Consider the following 18,017-nt stretch of genomic DNA (forward strand, 5'->3'; position numbering starts at 1 on the left):
CAGTGTCCCCATGTCCCCCCACAATGTCCCCATGTCCACCCATATCCCCCACAGTGTCCCCATGTCCCCCCACAATGTCCCCGTGGCCCCCCATATCGTCCCACAATGTCCCCACGTCCCCCCAAATCCCCCCACAATGTCCCCATGTCCCCCCAGATCCCCCCGCAATGTCCCCATGTCCCCCCACAATGTCCCCGCAATGTCCCCATGTCCCCCCAAATCCCCTCGCAATGTTCCCATGTCCCCCCACAATGTCCCCACGTCCCCCCATATCCCCCCGCAATGTCCCCACGTCCCCCCACAATGTCCCCATGTCCCCCCGTATCCCCTCACCACGTCCCCATTTCCCCCCACGATGTCCCCACGTCCCCCTGCCCCGTGTCCCCCCCATGTCCCACCCTCGGAGGGACTGTCCTCGCTGTCCCCGCTGTCCCCTCGTGTCCCCCTCCTGGCCGGGGCTTCCTTGGGTCTCCGGCGGCGCCGTCGCGGCGGCTCCTCCTCCTCTTCGGCCTCATCATCCTCCTCCTCGTCCTCCTTGCGGGGGGGGACACGACGGGGACAATTAGATAAGGGGGGCCCTGGGGGGGTCCCAGGGATTTGGGGAGGTCCCCAAGTTCTACCCTGGGCACTGCAGGGAGGTCAGGTCTACCTGATGCCTCCCATGGGACTGCCTCGGGGTTTGGGGGAGTCCAAAGGGTCTGGGGGGGGTCCTGGGGGATCTGGAGGGGTCCCGGGGGGTCCCAGAGGGTCTGGGGGGTCTCAGAGGGTCTTGGGGGTCCCAGAGGGTCCCCAAAATCTCTCCTTGGATGGCGCCAACACCAGGTCTACCCCACCAATGCCAGTGGGGAGCCAGGTCTACCCATCCCCTTGGTCTCAAGGCTGTGGGGGGGTCCCAGGAGATCTGGGGGGGTCCCGGGGGGTCCCAGAGGGTCTTGGGGGTCCCAGAGGGTCCCCAAAATCTCTCCTTGGATGGCGCCAACACCAGGTCTACCCCACCAATGCCAGTGGGGAGCCAGGTCTACCCAACCCCTTGGTCTCAGAGGGCTGGGGGGGTCCCAGGAGAACTGGGGGGGTCCCGGGGGGTCCCAGAGGGTCTGGGGGGTCCCAGAGGGTCTTGGGGGTCCCAGGGGGTCCCCAAAATCTCTCCTTGGATGGCGCCAACACCAGGTCTACCCCGCCAATGCCAGTGGGGAGCCAGGTCTACCCATCCCCTTGGTGAGGGTCTCAGAGGGCTGGGGGGGGTCCCAGGAGATCTGGGGGGGTCCCAGAGGGTCCCAGAGGGTTTGGGGGGCTCCCAGGAGGTCTGGGGAGGTCTCAGAGGGTTTGTGGGGTCCCGGGGGATCCCCAAAATCTTTCCTTGGACGGCAGCGACACCAGGTCTACCCCACCAATGCCAGTGGGGAGCCAGGTCTACCCATCCCCTTGGTCTCAAGGCTGTGGGGGGGTCCCAGGAGATCTGGGGGGGTCCCGGGGGGTCCCAGAGGGTCCCCAAAATCTCTCCTTGGATGGCGCCAACACCAGGTCTACCCTGCCAATACCAGTGGGGAGCCAGGTCTACCCATCCCCTTGGTGAGGGTCTCAGCTTGGGGGGGTCCCAGGAGACCTGGGGGGGTCCCGGGAGGTTCTGAGGGGTTTGGGGGAGTCCCGGGGGGGTCCCCAAGCTCCCACCTTCCCCGATGATGACTCCTCGGACGCCTCCTCCCCCTCGCTGTCCAGGCAGAAGAGTTTGCGCCGTTTCCCGGGGGCGTCGGGGCGGGGGGGGCGCCGGGGGGCGGCTCTTTCTCTGTTTTTGGGGACACACACACACACAAAACGGGGGGTCAGCGGGGTGGGGGGCACACGGGGGGACACGGGGGGGGTTTTGGGGTTCACTCACCGTCCTCGTCCTCCTCGGGGGGGGTGGGCGGGCGGGGGCGTTTCTCCTCCCCGCCCTCCCCCAGCTCCAGTGGTTCTTTCCGCTTCACCTTTTGGGGGGGGGGGGGAAGAAGAAAATTGGGGGGGGTCGGGGGATTCAACCGCCCCCAGAAACCCAACCCCCCAAATTTGGGGGTAGCTTGAAAGGGGGGGCCCCAACACCCCAAATCCCCCCACCAGCCTCCCCCATTTTGGGGATATCTTGACAAAAGAGACGCCCAGAACCCCAAAACCCCCCCAAACCCCCTCAAGTTTGGGGTCCCCTTGAAGGGGGGGTCCGGTTTTTGGGGTCCCCTTGAAGGGGGGGTCCGGTTTTTGGGGTACCTTGAAGGAGGGGGGACCAGGACCCCATTTCCCCCCCAAATCCCTCCCCCCTATTTTTGGGCTATCTCGACAAAGGAGACACCCAGAACCCCAAAACCTCCCCAAACCCCCTCAAGTTTGGGGTCCCCTTAAAGGGGGGGGTCCCGTTTTTGGGGACCCCTTGAAGGGCAGGTCCCGTTTTTGGGGTACCTTGAAGGAGGGGGGACCAGGACCCCATTTCACCCCCAAACTCCCCCCAAATCCCTCCCCCCATTTTTGGGCTATCTCGACAAAGGAGACGCCCAGAACCCCCAAACCCCCTCAAGTTTGGGGTCCCCTTGAAGGGGGGGGGTCCCGTTTTTTGGGGTACCTTGAAGGAGGGCAGGCGCAGCGCCCCCCGCAGCCCCGCGCCGCCCCCCCGCGCCCACTCGACCAGCGACAGCAGCGCCGGGGGCTCCTTGGGCCGCGACCGCTCCTTGTCCTCGTCCCGCGGGCGCGCGGCCTGGAACGGCTGGGGGAGCCCCAAAAGTGGGGGGACCCCGAAAATGGGGTCACCATATGTTGGGGGGGGGGAGAAATGGGGGAAATATGGGGAGAAATGGGGGGAATGGGGGGAGGAATGGGGGGGGAAATGGGGGGAATGAGGGGAATGGGGGGGGCCCCAAAGTGGGGGAACCCCAAAAGTGGGGGGACCCCAATGTTGGGGGAGGAGAAATGGGGGGAAATGGGGAGAAATGGGGGGAAGGGGGGGGAGGAATGGGGGAGAAATGGGGGGGGAATGGGGGGAACGGAATGGCTGGGGGGACCCCGAAAGTGGGGGGACCCCGAAAGTGGGGTCACCCCAATGTTGGGGGAGGAGAAATGGGGGAAATGGGGAGAAATGGGGGAGAAATGGGGGGGACCCCAAAAGTGGGGGGACCCCGATATTGGAGGTCACCCTGACATGGGGGGGGAAATGGGGAGAAATGGGGGAAATATGGGGAGAAATGGGGAGAAATGAAGGGAATGGGGGGAATGGGGGGGAAATGGGGGACCCCGAAAGTGGGGGGACCCCGATATTGGGGGTCACCCCAACATGGGGGGGGAAATGGGGAGAAATGGGGGAAATATGGGGAGAAATGGGGAGAAATGTGGGGGAATGGAATGGCTGGGGGGGCCCCAAAGTGGGGGGGCCCCAAAGTGGGGTCACCATGACGTTGGGGGGGGGGAGAAATGGGGGAAATGTGGGGAAGAATGGGGGGGGTCTGTCCTCGGGTCTGTCTGTTTGGGGGGGGGTCTGTCTGTCCCAGGGGGCCTGTGTGTTTGGGGGGGGTCCCAGGGGGGTCTGTCTGTCCTGGGGTGGGTCTGTCTGTCCTGGGGGGGGGTCTGTCTGTTTGGGGGGGTCCCAGGGGGGTCTGTCTGTCCCAGGGGGGGTCTGTCTGTCCCGGGTGGGGGTCTGTCCCAGGGGGCCTGTGTGTTTGGGGCGGGGGTCCCGGGGGGGTCTGTCTGTCCCGGGGTGGGTCTGTCTGTCCCGGGGGGGGGCTGTCTGTCCTGGGGGGGGGTCTGTCTGTTTGGGGGGGTCCCAGGGGGGTCTGTCTGTCCCGGGTGGGGGTCTGTCCCAGGGGGCCTGTGTGTTTGGGGGGGGTCCCAGGGGGGTCTGTCTGTCCTGGGGTGGGTCTGTCTGTCCCAGGGGGGGGTCTGTCTGCCCCAGGGGGGGGTCTGTGTGTCCCCGGCAGTGTCTGTCTGTCCCAGGTGGGGGTCTGTCTGTCCTGGGGGTGGGTCTGTCTGTTTGGGGGGGTCCCAGGGGGGTCTGTCTGTCCCAGGGGGGGTCTGTCTGTCCCAGGGCGGGGTCTGACCCGGGTGGGGGTCTATCTGTCCCAGGGGGGTCTGTCTGTCCCGAGGCGGGTCTGTCTGTCCTGGGTGGGGGTCTGTCTGTCCCGGGTGGGGGTCTGTCCCAGGGGGCCTGTGTGTTTGGGGCGGGGGTCCCGGGGGGGTCCGTCTGTCCCGGGGGTGGGTCCGTCTGTCCCGGGGGGGGGTCCGCACCTTGACCTGCTCCTCCTTGCGCTCCCACCAGGCGTCGAAAGCCCGAAACGCCACGTTTTCCACCATTTTCCGGTTGAGGTCGCGCTGCATCGTCAGCTTCATCTCCTGCACCAGCGCCGCCAGCACCCCCTCCACCGGGCCCCCCCCCGGCCAAAAACGGGGGCGCCCCCCCCCCAAAACGCCGGGGGGCTCGGGGGGGGGCGGGGGCGGCGGGGGCGGCGGGGGGAGGGGGTCGGTGCCGGGGGGTCGCTCCTCCCCGGGGGGGAAGTGGGGGGGGAAGGGGTACTGGTGCGCGGGGGGGAGGGGGAAATGGGGGGGGGGGTGGGCGTGTGGGGGGGGGAAGGGCGACCCCCCCGCCGCCCCCCCGAAACTGCCTTTGCCCCCCCCCGCCCGCAAGCGGCTCAACAGCTGCGTCTGCAGCTGGAAGGAGGCCGGGACCCCCCCCCAGCGCCCGCCGGCCCCCCCCAGGCGCCCCAAAAGCTCGTAGAGGCTGGGGGTGGCGGTGACCCCCCCCCCGCCCCCCCCAGGGCCGAAGTCCGGGGGGGGGGGCGGGGGGCGGGGGGGGGGCAGCGGCACCGCCATGAGGGGCTGCGGCGGGGGGGGCGGGTAGGAGGGGGGAGGGGGCGGCTCGGGGGGGCGCGCGAAGGGGGAGGGGGGCGGGGGGGGGGGGTCCCCGTCGTCCTCCGAGATCTCCATGTCCTCCCCCGATGACACCTGGGGGGGGGACACACGGAATGGGGGGGGGGGGGAGACACCCCAAAGGCCGGGGACCCCCCCCGGGACCCCAAATCCCCCAGACCCCAAATCCCGGGACCCCAAATCCCCCAGACCCCAAATCACGGGGATCCCAAATTCTGGGACCCCAAATCCCAGGACCCCAAATCCCCCAGACCCCAAATCACGGGGATCCCAAATTCTGGGACCCCAAATCCCCCAGACCCCAAATCACGGGGATCCCAAATTCTGGGACCCCAAATCCCAGGACCCCAAATCCCCCAGACCCCAAATCACGGGGATCCCAAATTCTGGGACCCCAAATCACGGGGACCCCAAATCCCCCAGACCCCAAATCCCCCAGACCCCAAATCACAGGGATCCCAAATTCTGGGACCCCAAATCACGGGGACCCCAAATGCCCTGGACCCGAAATCCCCCAGACCCCAAATCCCCAGGAACCCAAATCCCGGGACCTCAAATCACGGGGACCCCAAATGCCCTGGACCCCAAATCCCCCAGACCCCAAATCCCAGGGACCCCAAATCCTGGGACCCCAAATGCCCTGGACCCCAAATCCAAGGGACCCAAATCCTGGGACCCCAAATCCTGGGGATCCCAAATTCTGGGACCTCAAGTTGCAGGGACCCGAAATCCTGGGACCCCAAATCCCCCAGACCCCAAATCCTGGGGACCCCAAATCCCCAGGAACCCAAATCCCGGGGACCCCAAATCCCCAGGAACCCAAATCCCCCAGACCCCAAATCCTGGGACCTCAAATAGCAGGGACCCAAAATGCCCTGGACCCGAAATCCCCCAGACCCCAAATCACAGGGACCCCAAATTCTGGGACCCCAAATCACGGGGACCCCAAATGCCCTGGACCCCAAATCCCCCAGACCCCAAATCCCCCAGACCCCAAATCACAGGGATCCCAAATCCTGGGACCTCAAATCACGGGGACCCCAAATCCCCAGGGACCCCAAATCCAAGGGACCCAAATCCTGGGACCCCAAATCCTGGGGATCCCAAATTCTGGGGATCCCAAATCCTGGGACCTCAAATTGCAGGGACCCGAAATCCTGGGACCCCAAATTCTGGGACCCCAAATCACGGGGATCCCAAATCCCCAGGAACCCAAATCCCCCAGACCCCAAATCCCCCAGACCCCAAATTGCAGGGACCCCAAATGCCCTGGACCCCAAATCCCCCAGACCCCAAATCCCCCAGACCCCAAATCCCCAGGAACCCAAATCCCGGGACCTCAAATCCCAGGGACCCCAAATCCCGGGGATCCGAAATTCTGGGACCCCAAATTGTGGGGACCCCAAATGCCCTGGACCCCAAATCCTGGGACCCCAAATCCCCCAGACCCCAAATCCCAGGGACCCAAATCCTGGGGATCCCAAATTCTGGGGACCCCAAATCCCCCAGACCCGAAATCCCAGGGACCCCAAATCCCCAGGGACCCCAAATCCCCCAAAGCCCAAATCCCCCAAAGCCCAAATCCCAGGGATCCCAAATCCTGGGACCCCAAATCCCCAGGACCCCAAATCCAAGGCACCCAAATCCTGGGACCCCAAATCCCGGGGATCCCAAATTCTGGGGATCCCAAATCCTGGGACCTCAAATTGCAGGGACCCGAAATCCTGGGACCCCAAATCCCCCAGACCCCAAATCCTGGGGACCCCAAATCCCCAGGAACCCAAATCCCGGGGACCCCAAATCCCCAGGAACCCAAATCCCCCAGACCCCAAATCCCCCAGACCCCAAATCCTGGGACCTCAAATCGCAGGGACCCAAAATGCCCTGGACCCGAAATCCCCCAGACCCCAAATCACAGGGACCCCAAATTCTGGGACCCCAAATCACGGGGACCCCAAATGCCCTGGACCCCAAATCCCCCAGACCCCAAATCCCCCAGACCCCAAATCACAGGGATCCCAAATCCTGGGACCTCAAATCACGGGGACCCCAAATGCCCTGGACCCCAAATCCAAGGGACCCAAATCCTGGGACCCCAAATCCTGGGGATCCCAAATCCTGGGACCTCAAATTGCAGGGACCCGAAATCCTGGGACCCCAAATCCCCCAGACCCCAAATCCTGGGGACCCCAAATCCCCAGGAACCCAAATCCCCCAGACCCCAAATCCCCCAGACCCCAAATCCCCCAGACCCCAAATCCCAGGAACCCCAAATCCCGGGGATCCCAAATTCTGGGACCCCAAATCCTGGGACCTCAAATCGCAGGGACCCCAAATGCCCTGGACCCCAAATCCCCCAGACCCCAAATCCCCAGGAACCCAAATCCCGGGACCTCAAATCCCAGGGACCCCAAATCCCGGGGACCCCAAATCCTGGGACCCCAAATGCCCTGGACCCCAAATCCCGGGGACCCAAATCCCCTGGACCGCCCTAAAACTGTCCCCCCATCCCCCAGAACCCCCCTAACCCCCCCCCGGGACCCCCCAAACTGCCCCCCCCCCCAACCCCCCGGGACCCCCCCCTTACCCCGTCCTGCCCGTTGGCCTTTGGCGACTGGGGGGGTCCCTCGGCGCCCCCGCCGGGGGGAGCAGCTGCGCCCCCCCCCGCGGCCCCGTCCCCCCCGTCCCGCGCCCCCGCGCCCGGCGGGGGGGGGGTGGGGGCGGCGGGGGGGGCCTCGCCGTGCTTGGCAGGGGGGGTGGCGGGGGACGGGGGTCTGGGGGGGGGCGGGGGGGGGGGGTCGGCCCGATCCGGGGGGGTCTCGTCGTCGCCGCCGTCGTCATCGTCATCCGGGGGGGGCAGGAAGGAGAAGGGGCGCGTGCCGGCCCCCCCCCGCAGCAGCGCCTCGATGCGCGAGTCCAGGCTGGGGTGGGGGGCGAACGGCACCGACTCGGGGGTCAGCTCGGGGGGGGCGGGGGAGCCCCCTCCCCGCGGGGGGGGCAGCGGGAGCGCGGGGGGGGGCGGCGCGGGGGGGGGCGGCTCCGGGCTTTTCGGGGGGGGGGGAGGCGGGGGGAGGGGGGGAGCGGGGGAGGGGAAGGCGGAGAAATAGGGGTCGGCGCCCCCGCCCCCCCCGCCCGGGAACTGGGGGGGGGGGGGCGGGGAGGAGGAGGAGGAGGAGGAGGAGGGGGGGGGGGAGGGGGAGGGGGGGGGGGCGGGGGGGCTCGTCCTCGCGGGGGGGGCGGCGGCGCGGGGAGGGGGAGGGGGAGGGGGGGGGAGGGGGGGGGAAGCGGCCGGCGGGGGGGGGAGGGGCGGGGGGGAAGGGCAGGAAGGGGGAGGGGGAGGGGGAGGGGGGGGGGCGGCGGGGGGGGGCGGGCGGCGGCGGGGGGGGCGGCGGGAACCCCCCCTCGGGCCGGCGGGGGCCGAACGGCAGCCTGGGGAGCAATTAAACGCGTTAATTAGCGGGGGGGGGGGCTTAATTAATGCCCCCCCCCCGGGGTGGTAGGTGGGGATGGGGGGGAGTAATTAATTAACACCCCCCCGGGGTGATAAGTGGGGATGGGGGGGAGTAATTAATTAACACCCCCCCGGGTGATAAGTGGGGATGGGGGGGGAGTAATTAATTAACACCCCCCCGGGTGATAAGTGGGGATGAGGGGGTAATTAAGTAATTAACACGCCCCGGGGGTGATGAGCTGGGATAAGGAGATGATTAATTAATTAACACCCCCCCACCAGGGTGATAAGTGGAGATGGGGGGTGATTAATTAATTAACACCCATAGGGCAATAGATGGGGATGGGGGGGGTAATTAGTTAATTAACACCCATAGGGTAATAGATGGGGATGGCGGGGGTAATTAATTAATTAACACCCATAGGGCAATAGATGGGGATGGCGGGGGTAATTAATTAATTAACACCCATAGGGCAATAGATGGCGATGGGGGGGTGATTAATTAATTAACACCCATAGGGCAATAGATGGGGATGGGAGGGTAATTAATTAACACCCCCCAGGGGTGATAAGTGGAGATGGGGGGGGGGGTAATTAAATAATTAACACCTCCCGGGGTGATGGATGAGGAGCAAAGAAAGAACAAATTGGGGGGAGTGCTAATTAAGTAATTAACACACAGGGTGGTAAACGGGGATTGGGGTGGGGGGTCACAACTGGCAGGCGGGTAATTAATGAATTAATGAATTACCACCCCCCGCTCGGGTGATAAATAGGGATGGGGGGGGATTAATTAATTAAGACCCCCCCCGGGGTGAGAAATGAGGATGGGGGGGGGGGATAAATGGGGCGGGGGGTAATTAGTTAATTAGGGGGTAAATGGAAATAATTACCGAGGGGGGGTGGCGGCTCACCTGGGGGGGTAGGGGGTCCCGTACGGGGAGGGGAAGGGGCTGTAGGTGCCCCCCCCCGTGCCCGGGGGGGTCTCGGGGGTCCCGTTGCCCGGGGGGGGCGCGAAAGCCTCGGGGGGGGCGCGGCGGCGCGGCTCGGCCTGCGGGCGTAATCGGGTAATTACGGTAAAGCCATTAAAGGGCGGCGGGCGGGGGGGTCAACTGCGGGCGTAATCGGGTAATTACGGTACAGCCATTAAAAAGGGGGGTCAACTGCGGGCGTAATCGAGTAATTACGGTACAGCCATTAAAAAAAGGGGGTCAACTGCGGGCGTAATCGGGTAATTACGGTACAGCCATTAAAGGGCCAAAATGGGTCGATTTGGGGTGAAATTGGTTCGGGGGGGCAAAAAATGGCACCGAGGGGGGAACGGGGGCTCAGGACGCCCCAAAATGGGGGAAATTGGGGTAAAATCACCCCAGGACACCCCAAAATGGGGAAAATTGGGATAAAATCACCTCAGGACACCCCAAAATGGGGAAAATTGGGACAAAATCACCTCAGGACACCCCAAAATGGGGAAAATTGGGACAAAATCACCTCAGGACGCCTCAAAATGGGGAAAATCTGGAGAAAATCACCTCAGGACGCCCCAAAATGGGGAAATAGGGACAAAATCACCTCGGGACACCCAAAAATGGGGAAAATTGGGACAACATCACCTCAGGACACCCAAAAATGGGGAAATTGGGGCAAAATCACCCCAGGACACCCCAAAATGGGGAAATTGGGACAAAATCACCTCAGGACACCCCAAAAATGGGGAAAATTGGGACAAAATCACCTCAGGACACCCAAAAATGGGGAAAATTGGGGTCAAATCACCTCAGGACGCCCCAAAATGGGGAAATTGGGGTCAAAATCACCTCAGGACGCCTCAAAATGGGGAAAATCTGGAGAAAATCACCTCAGGACACCCCAAAATGGGGAAAATTGGGATAAAATCACCTCAGGACGCCCCAAAATGGGGAAAATCTGGAGAAAATCACCTCAGGACGCCCCAAATTGGGGAAATTGGGACAAAATCACCTCAGGACGCCCCAAAATGGGGAAATTGGGGTCAAAATCACCTCGGGACACCCCAAAATGGGGAAAATCTGGAGAAAATCACCTCAGGACACCCCAAAATGGGGAAATTGGGGTCAAATCACCCCAGGACACCCCAAAATGGGGAAATTGGGGTCAAAATCACCTCAGGACGCCTCAAAATGGGGAAAATCTGGAGAAAATCACCTCAGGACACCCCAAAATGGGGAAATTGGGGTCAAATCACCCCAGGACACCCCAAAATGGGGAAATCGGGACAAAATCACCTCAGGACGCCCCAAAATGGGGAAATTGGGGTCAAAATCACCTCAGGACGCCTCAAAATGGGGAAAACCTGGAGAAAATCACCTCAGGACACCCCAAAATGGGGAAAATTGGGACAAAATCACCTCAGGACGCCTCAAAATGGGGAAAATTAGGATAAAATCACCTCAGGACGCCCCAAAATGGGGAAAATTGGGACAAAATCACCTCAGGACGCCTCAAAATGGGGAAAATTGGGACAAAATCACCTCAGGACACCCCAAAATGGGGAAATTGGGGTCAAAATCACCTCAGGACACCCCAAAATGGGGAAAATCTGGAGAAAATCACCTCAGGACGCCCCAAAATGGGGAAAATTGGGACAAAATCACCTCAGGACACCCCAAAATGGGGAAAATTGGGGTCAAATCACCTCAGGACGCCCCAAAATGGGGAAATTGGGGTCAAAATCACCTCAGGACGCCCCAAAATGGGGAAAATCTGGAGAAAATCACCTCAGGACGCCCCAAATTGGGGAAAATTGGGGTCAAAATCACGCCAGGACACCCCAAATTGGGGAAAATTGGGGACAAAATCACCTCAGGACACCCCAAAATGGGGAAATTGGGGTCAAAATCACCTCAGGACACCCCAAAATGGGGAAATTGGGACAAAATCACCTCAGGACACCCCAAAATGGGGAAATCGGGACAAAATCACCTCAGGACGCCCCAAAATGGGGAAAATCTGGAGAAAATCACCTCAGGACGTCCCAAAATGGGGAAATTGGGACAAAATCACCTCAGGACACCCCAAAATGGGGAAATTGGGACAAAATCACCTCGGGACACCCCAAAATGGGGAAAACCTGGAGAAAATCACCTCAGGACGCCCCAAAATGGGGAAATTGGGACAAAATCACCTCGGGACACCCAAAAATGGGGAAAATTGGGGTCAAATCACCTCGGGACACCCCAAACCAGCCCTGACTGGGGCAGGACCCCCCGGGAGTCCCCAAAACGGGGAAAATTGGGACAAAACGACCTGGGGACACCCCAAACCCGCCCCGATTGGGCCGGGCCCCCCCCCCGGAGCGCCCGAATCGGGGTGAATCGCCCCGATTTTACCGTCTCGGCCTTGTCGGGGCCCTTGGCGCCCGTGGGCACGGTCTGGGGGGTGCAGGACCCGCTCACGATCAGCTCGTACAGCTTCATGCGCTGCTGCCCTGCCGACACCAAAAACCGCCTTTTTAGACCCAAAACGCGCCTTTTCCGACCCAAAATACCCCCCCCCCCCTCGTTCCCCGCGGGGGTGGGATCAACGGAAGGCCCCAAATCGGGTTTTCTTCGCTGGATCGGAATGAGGGAGACGCGCTAAATCTTTCTTATCTGGACAGAACGCCCCAAAATTCTGATTTTGGGGAGTTGAGAAGAAACAAAACGCCCCAAAGTTCCGATTTTTGGGAGTTGAGAGGAACAAAACGCCCTAAAATTCGTGTTTTTGGGAGTTGAGAATAACGAAACGCTCTAAAATTCATATTCTGGGGAATTTGAGAGGAACAAAATGCCCCAAAATTCCTATTTTTGGGGATTCGAGAAGAACAAAATGCCCTAAAATCCGTATTTTGGGGAGTTGAGAGGAACAAAACGCCCCAAAATTCCTGGTTTTTGGGATTTGAGAAAAACAAAACGCCCCAAAATTCCTGTTTTTTGGGACTTGAGAAGAACAAAACGCCCCAAAATTCCTATTTTTGGGACTTGAGAAAAACAAAACGCCCCAAAATTCCTATTTTTGGGGATTTGAGAGAAACAAAACGCCCCAAAATTCCTGGTTTTCGGGAGTTCAGAAGAACAAAATGGCCCAAAATTCCTGGGTTTTGGGACTTCAGAAGAACAAAATGCCACAAAATTCCTCTTTTTGGGGACTCAAGGGGAATAAAACACCCCGAATTTTTTAGGGAGGCCTCTGAACTCTCTCAACTCCCATTTTTTGGTGTCAGACCTCTCCAAACTCCCATTTTTCAGTCTCTAAGTGTATTAAAGTCCCATTTTTTGGTCTCTAGATGTTTCAAACCCCCATTTTTTTGTCCCTAGACGTGTCAAACTCTTATTTTTTGGTATCTAACCTCTCCAAACTCTCGTTTTTTAGTCTCTACATGCACCGAACTCCCGTTTTTTGGTCTCTAGACCTATCAAACCCCCGTTTTTTGGTCTCTAAATCTATCAAGCTCCTGTTTTCTCATCTCTAAGTGTTTCAAACCCACGTTTTTTGGTCTCTAGACCTATCAAACTCCTGGTTTTTAGTCTCTAAATCTATCAAGCTCCCGTTTTCTCATCTCTAAGTGTTTCAAAACCCCGTTTTTTGGTCTCTAGACCCATCGAACCCCCGTTTTTTGGTCTTTAGACCTATCGAACCCCCGTTTTTTGGTCTCTAGACCTATCGAACCCCCGTTTTTTGGTCTCTAGACCTATCAAACCCCCGTTTTTTAGTTTCTATATCTATCAAGCTCCCGTTTCTTCATCTCTAAGTGTTTCAAACACCCGTTTTTTGGTCTCTAGACCTATCAAACTCCTGGTTTTTAGTTTCTAAACCTATCAAGCTTCTGTTTTCTCATCTCTAAGTGTTTCAAAACCCCGTTTTTTGGTCTCTAGACCCATCGAACCCCCGTTTTCTCGTCTCTAGACCTATCAAACCCCCGTTTCTTGGTCTCTAAACCTATCGAACCCCCGTTTTTTGGTCTCTAGACCTATCGAACCCCCGTTTTTTGGTCTCTAAACCTATCGAACCGCCGTTTTTTGGTCTCCAGGCGTCCGAAACGCGTGTTTTTCGGTACCTTTGACGTCGAGCTGGGCGTGGATGATGTTGCCCATGACCGAGGTGTTGTGCAGGTGCTTGACGCTCTCCTTGGCGCCGCGCGAGCTGGCGAACAGCACCCGCGCCAGCCCCAGGTGCTTGCGGGTGCGGGGGTGCAGCAGGATCTCCACCTCCTCCACCTCCCCGTATTTGCGGCACATCTCCCCCAAAAAGGCCTCGCGCACGTTGTCGTTGAGCCGGGCGAACGTCACCTCCTTCAGAGGGATCTGCCCCACGTAGAACTCGTCCAGCTGCGGGGGAAAGGGAAATTATGGGGGTTCGGGGGGGAACGGGGGGGAAATGGGGGGTTTGGGGGGATAACGAGGGGTTTGGGGGGGATAACGAGGGGGTTTGGGGGGGATAACGAGGGGGTTTGGGGGGGACAACGAGGGGGTTTGGGGGGGACAACGAGGGGGTTTGGGGGGGAGATAACGAGGGGGTTTGGGGGGGACAACGAGGGGGTTTGGGGGGGACAACGAGGGGGTTTGGGGGGATAATGGGGGGTTTGGGGGGGGTAACGAGGGGGTTTGGGGGGGGATAACGAGGGGGTTTGGGGGGGATAACGAGGGGGTTTGGGGGGAGATAACGAGGGGGTTTGGGGGGGATAACGAGGGGGTTTGGGGGGGACAACGAGGGGGTTTGGGGGGGACAACGAGGGGGTTTGGGGGGAGATAACGAGGGGGTTTGGGGGGACAACGAGGAGGTTTGGGGGGATAACGAGGGGGTTTGGGGGGGATAACGAGGGGGTTTGGGGGGGATAACGAGGGGGTTTGGGGAGGGACAACGAGGGGGTTTGGGGGGGGATAACGAGGGGGTTTGGGGGGAGATAACGAGGAGGTTTGGGGGGGATAACAAGGGGGTTTGGGGGGGGATAACGAGGGGGTTTGGGGGGATAACGAGGGGGTTTGGGGGGAAATGGGAAAAAGATTCGGAGAGAAATAATGAAAAGATTTGGGAGCAAATAATAAGGTTTGGCGGGAAATGAGGAGGTTTGGGGGGGAATGACAAGGTTTGGGGGGAAATCAGGGGGTTTGGGGGCAAAATAACAAAAAGGTTTGGGGGGAAATGGGAAGGTTTGGGGTGGAAATAATGAGAAGGTTTCAGGGAGAAATGACGAGATTCGGGGAGAAATAATGAGAAGGTTTCGGAGAGAAATTATAAGAAAGATCGGGGGAAATAAAGAGAAGGTTGGGGGGGGAAAACGAGAGATTTCGGGGGGGAAACGGGAGGTTTTGGGGGTTTTTTGGGGTTTCACCTTGAACTTGGGCACGGGCAGCGAGAGGTCGCGGTGCTTGGCCCAGATGCGCCGCGGTCGCGGGTCCTGGACGGTGCCCGCCGGGGGGAACCCCGAGTCCTGAAAACGCACCGAAACGCGTCAAAACGCACAAAAACCAGCCGAAAAACACCCCAAAACTGCCCGGAAAACAGCCGGAAATCACCATAGAGCGCCCCATATGTCTATGGGGCGCCCCACACGTCTCGGGAGCGCCCCGCACTACATAGAGCACGCCACGCATGTCTAGGGCACCCCACACATCTCCAGAGCGCCCCACACCCCACAGATCACCCCACACATCTCTGGGGCGCCCCACACCCCATAGAGCACCCCACACATCGCCAGAGCACCCCACACCCCATAGATCACCCCACACTCCATAGAGCTCCCCACACCCCATACATCACCCCACACATCTCCAGAGCGCCCCACACCCCATAGATCACCCCACACATCTCCAGAGCGCCCCCCACCCCATAGATCACCCCACACATCTCTGGGGCGCCCCACACCCCATAGATCACCCCACACATCCCTGGGGCGCCCCACACCCCATAGATCACCCCACACATCTCCAGAGCGCCCCACACCCCATACATCACCCCACACATCTCCAGAGCACCCCACACCCCATAGATCACCCCACACATCTCTAGAGCGCCCCGCACCCCATAGATCACCCCACACATCTCCAGAGCGCCCCACACATCTCCAGAGCACCCCACACCCCATAGATCACCCCACACATCTCTGGGGCGCCCCACACCCCATTGATCACCCCACATCCCATAGATCACCCCACACCCCATAGATCACCCCACACATCTCTGGGGTGCCCCACACCCCATAGATCACCCCACACATCTCCAGAGCACCCCACACCCCATAGATCACCCCACACATCTCCGGGGCGCCCCACACCCCATAGATCACCCCACACATCTCTAGAGCACCCCGCACCCCATAGATCACCCCACACATCTCCAGAGCACCCCACACCCCACAGATCACCCCACACATCCCTGGGGCGCCCCACACCCCATAGATCACCCCACACATCTCCAGAGCACCCCGCACCCCATAGATCACCCCGCACCCCATAGATCACCCCACACATCTCTAGAGCGCCCCGCACCCCATAGATCACCCCACACATCTCTGGGGCGCCCCACACCCCATACATCACCCCACACCCCATAGATCACCCCACACATCTCTGGGGCGCCCCCCACCCCATAGATCACCCCACACATCTCTGGGGCGCCCCGCACCCCATAGATCACCCCACACCCCATAGATCACCCCACACATCTCTGGGGTGCCCCACACCCCATAGATCACCCCACACATCTCTGGGGCGCCCCACACCCCATAGATCACCCCACGCATCTCTGGGGTGCCCCGCACCCCACAGATCACCCCACACATCTCTGGGGCGCCCCACACCCCATACATCACCCCACACATCTCTGGGGTGCCCCACACCCCATACATCACCCCACATCCCATAGATCACCCCACACCCCACAGATCACCCCACACATCTCTGGGGCGCCCCACACCCCATACATCACCCCACACCCCACAGATCACCCCACACATCTGTGGGGCGCCCCACACGCGCCCGGGGGGTCGTTAGCGGGGCCGTTAACGAGCCCGCGCGCACTCACGGGGACGCTGAAGTGGACGCCATCGTAGCGATAAACCTTCTGCGGGGCGCGGCGCAGCGCGGGGTCCACCAGCAGCTTGTAGCTGCGCCAGGGGGCGCTGGGCCGCTGCGGCTCACCCCCCAACTCGGGCTCCATGGTGGGGCATCGACTCTGGGGGGCACAAAGTGGGGGTCACTGGGGGTCATGGGGGTCACTGGGGGTCCCATGGGGCACCCCCCAACTCAGGGTCTCTGCTGGAGTATCAATATTTGGGGGGCAGAAAGTGGGGGGGCATGGGGGTCCCATGGGTCACCCCCCAACTCAGGGTTTCTGCTGGAGTATCAATATTTGGGGGGCAGAAAATGGGGGGGCATGGGGGTCCCAGGAGTCACCCAGGTCACCCCCAACTTGGGGTCCATGGTGGGACAAGAAAACGGGGGATCACGGGGGTCACTGGGGGTCATGGGGGTCCCATGGGGCACCCCCCAACTCAGGGTCTCTGCTGGAGAATCAATATTTGGGGGGCAGAAAATGGGGGGGCATGGGGGTCCCATGGGGCACCCCCCAACTCAGGGTCTCTGCTGGAGAATCAATATTTGGGGGGCAGAAAATGGGGGGGCATGGGGGTCCCATGGGGGTCCCTGGGGTCCCAGGGGTCACCCCCCAACTCGGTCAACGGGGTCACACGCCATCCCCCCAAACCCCCATTTCTCCTCACACCCCAAACCCCCCCGTCCCCCCATTTCTCCTCAGCACCCCCACTTTCTCTTCACCCCCCGTTCCCCCCCAATCTGCCCCATTTCTCCTCACCCCACACCCCTGTCCCCCCCAACCCCCCCTGTCCCCCCATTTCTCCTCACACCCCCGTCCCCCAAATCCCCCCCAAACCCCCATTTCTTCTCACCCCCCAACTTCCTCCTCACACCCCCTGTCCCCCCTGTCCCCCCATTTCTCCTCAGCACCCCAACTTTCTCCTCACCCCCCAATCTCCCCCATTTCTCCTCACACCCCCCGTTTCTCCTCACACCCCCTGTCCCCCCATTTCTCCTCATCCCCCAATCTCCCTCATTTCTCCTCACACCCTCTGTCCCCCCATTTCTCCTCAGCACCCCAACTTTCTCCTCACACCCCCTGTGCCCCCCGTCCCCCCATTTCTCCTCACCCCCCAACCTTCTTCTCAAACCCCCAATCTCCCCCATTTCTCCTCACCCCCCAACTTTCTCCTCACCCCCCAATCTCCCCCATTTCTCCTCAGCACCCCAACTTTCTCCTCACCCCCAATCTCCCCCATTTCTCCTCAGCACCCCAACTTTCTCCTCACCCCCCAATCTCCCCCATTTCTCCTCACACCCCAACTTTCTCCTCACACTCCCCATCACCCCCAATCTCCCCCATTTCTCCTCAGCACCCCCAGTTTCTCCTCACCCCCCATCTCCCCCATTTCTCCTCAGCACCCCCAGTTTCTCCTCACGCCCCCAATTCCTCCTCACCGCCGTTCCCCCCTCACCTGCCCGTTCCCGCCGCCGCGGGTGCCGGGGAAGCGCCGGGGGGGGTGGGTGCGGCGGGGTGCGGGAGCGCCGGGATGTCGGGAATTCCCTCAAATTTTAACCGAAATGCCCCGAATTTCCGCGGAATTCCCGGCGCCGCAGACCCGGGCGGGCCGGGGGAG

General features: G+C 61.0%; 1 protein-coding gene across 1 annotated transcript in view; it reads right to left on the reverse strand.

Moving 5' to 3' along the window:
- Positions 1 to 18,015, reverse strand: part of LOC136001185 (histone-lysine N-methyltransferase SETD1A-like) — a 25,986-nt gene extending 7,971 nt beyond the window's left edge. Inside the window, 13 exon segments of the mRNA XM_065655268.1 lie at positions 399 to 534; positions 1,669 to 1,783; positions 1,852 to 1,964; positions 2,588 to 2,728; positions 4,240 to 4,953; positions 7,466 to 8,102; positions 8,200 to 8,307; positions 9,244 to 9,380; positions 11,698 to 11,795; positions 13,404 to 13,674; positions 14,679 to 14,777; positions 16,370 to 16,519; positions 17,856 to 18,015. Coding sequence (XP_065511340.1) covers positions 399 to 534; positions 1,669 to 1,783; positions 1,852 to 1,964; positions 2,588 to 2,728; positions 4,240 to 4,953; positions 7,466 to 8,102; positions 8,200 to 8,307; positions 9,244 to 9,380; positions 11,698 to 11,795; positions 13,404 to 13,674; positions 14,679 to 14,777; positions 16,370 to 16,504 — 2,704 coding nt within the window. The 5' untranslated portion in view covers positions 16,505 to 16,519; positions 17,856 to 18,015.
- Positions 18,016 to 18,017: the final 2 nt, after the last annotated feature.

This window comes from Caloenas nicobarica, chromosome 38, assembly GCF_036013445.1.
Source record: "Caloenas nicobarica isolate bCalNic1 chromosome 38, bCalNic1.hap1, whole genome shotgun sequence".
Taxonomy (NCBI): Eukaryota; Metazoa; Chordata; class Aves; order Columbiformes; family Columbidae; genus Caloenas; species Caloenas nicobarica.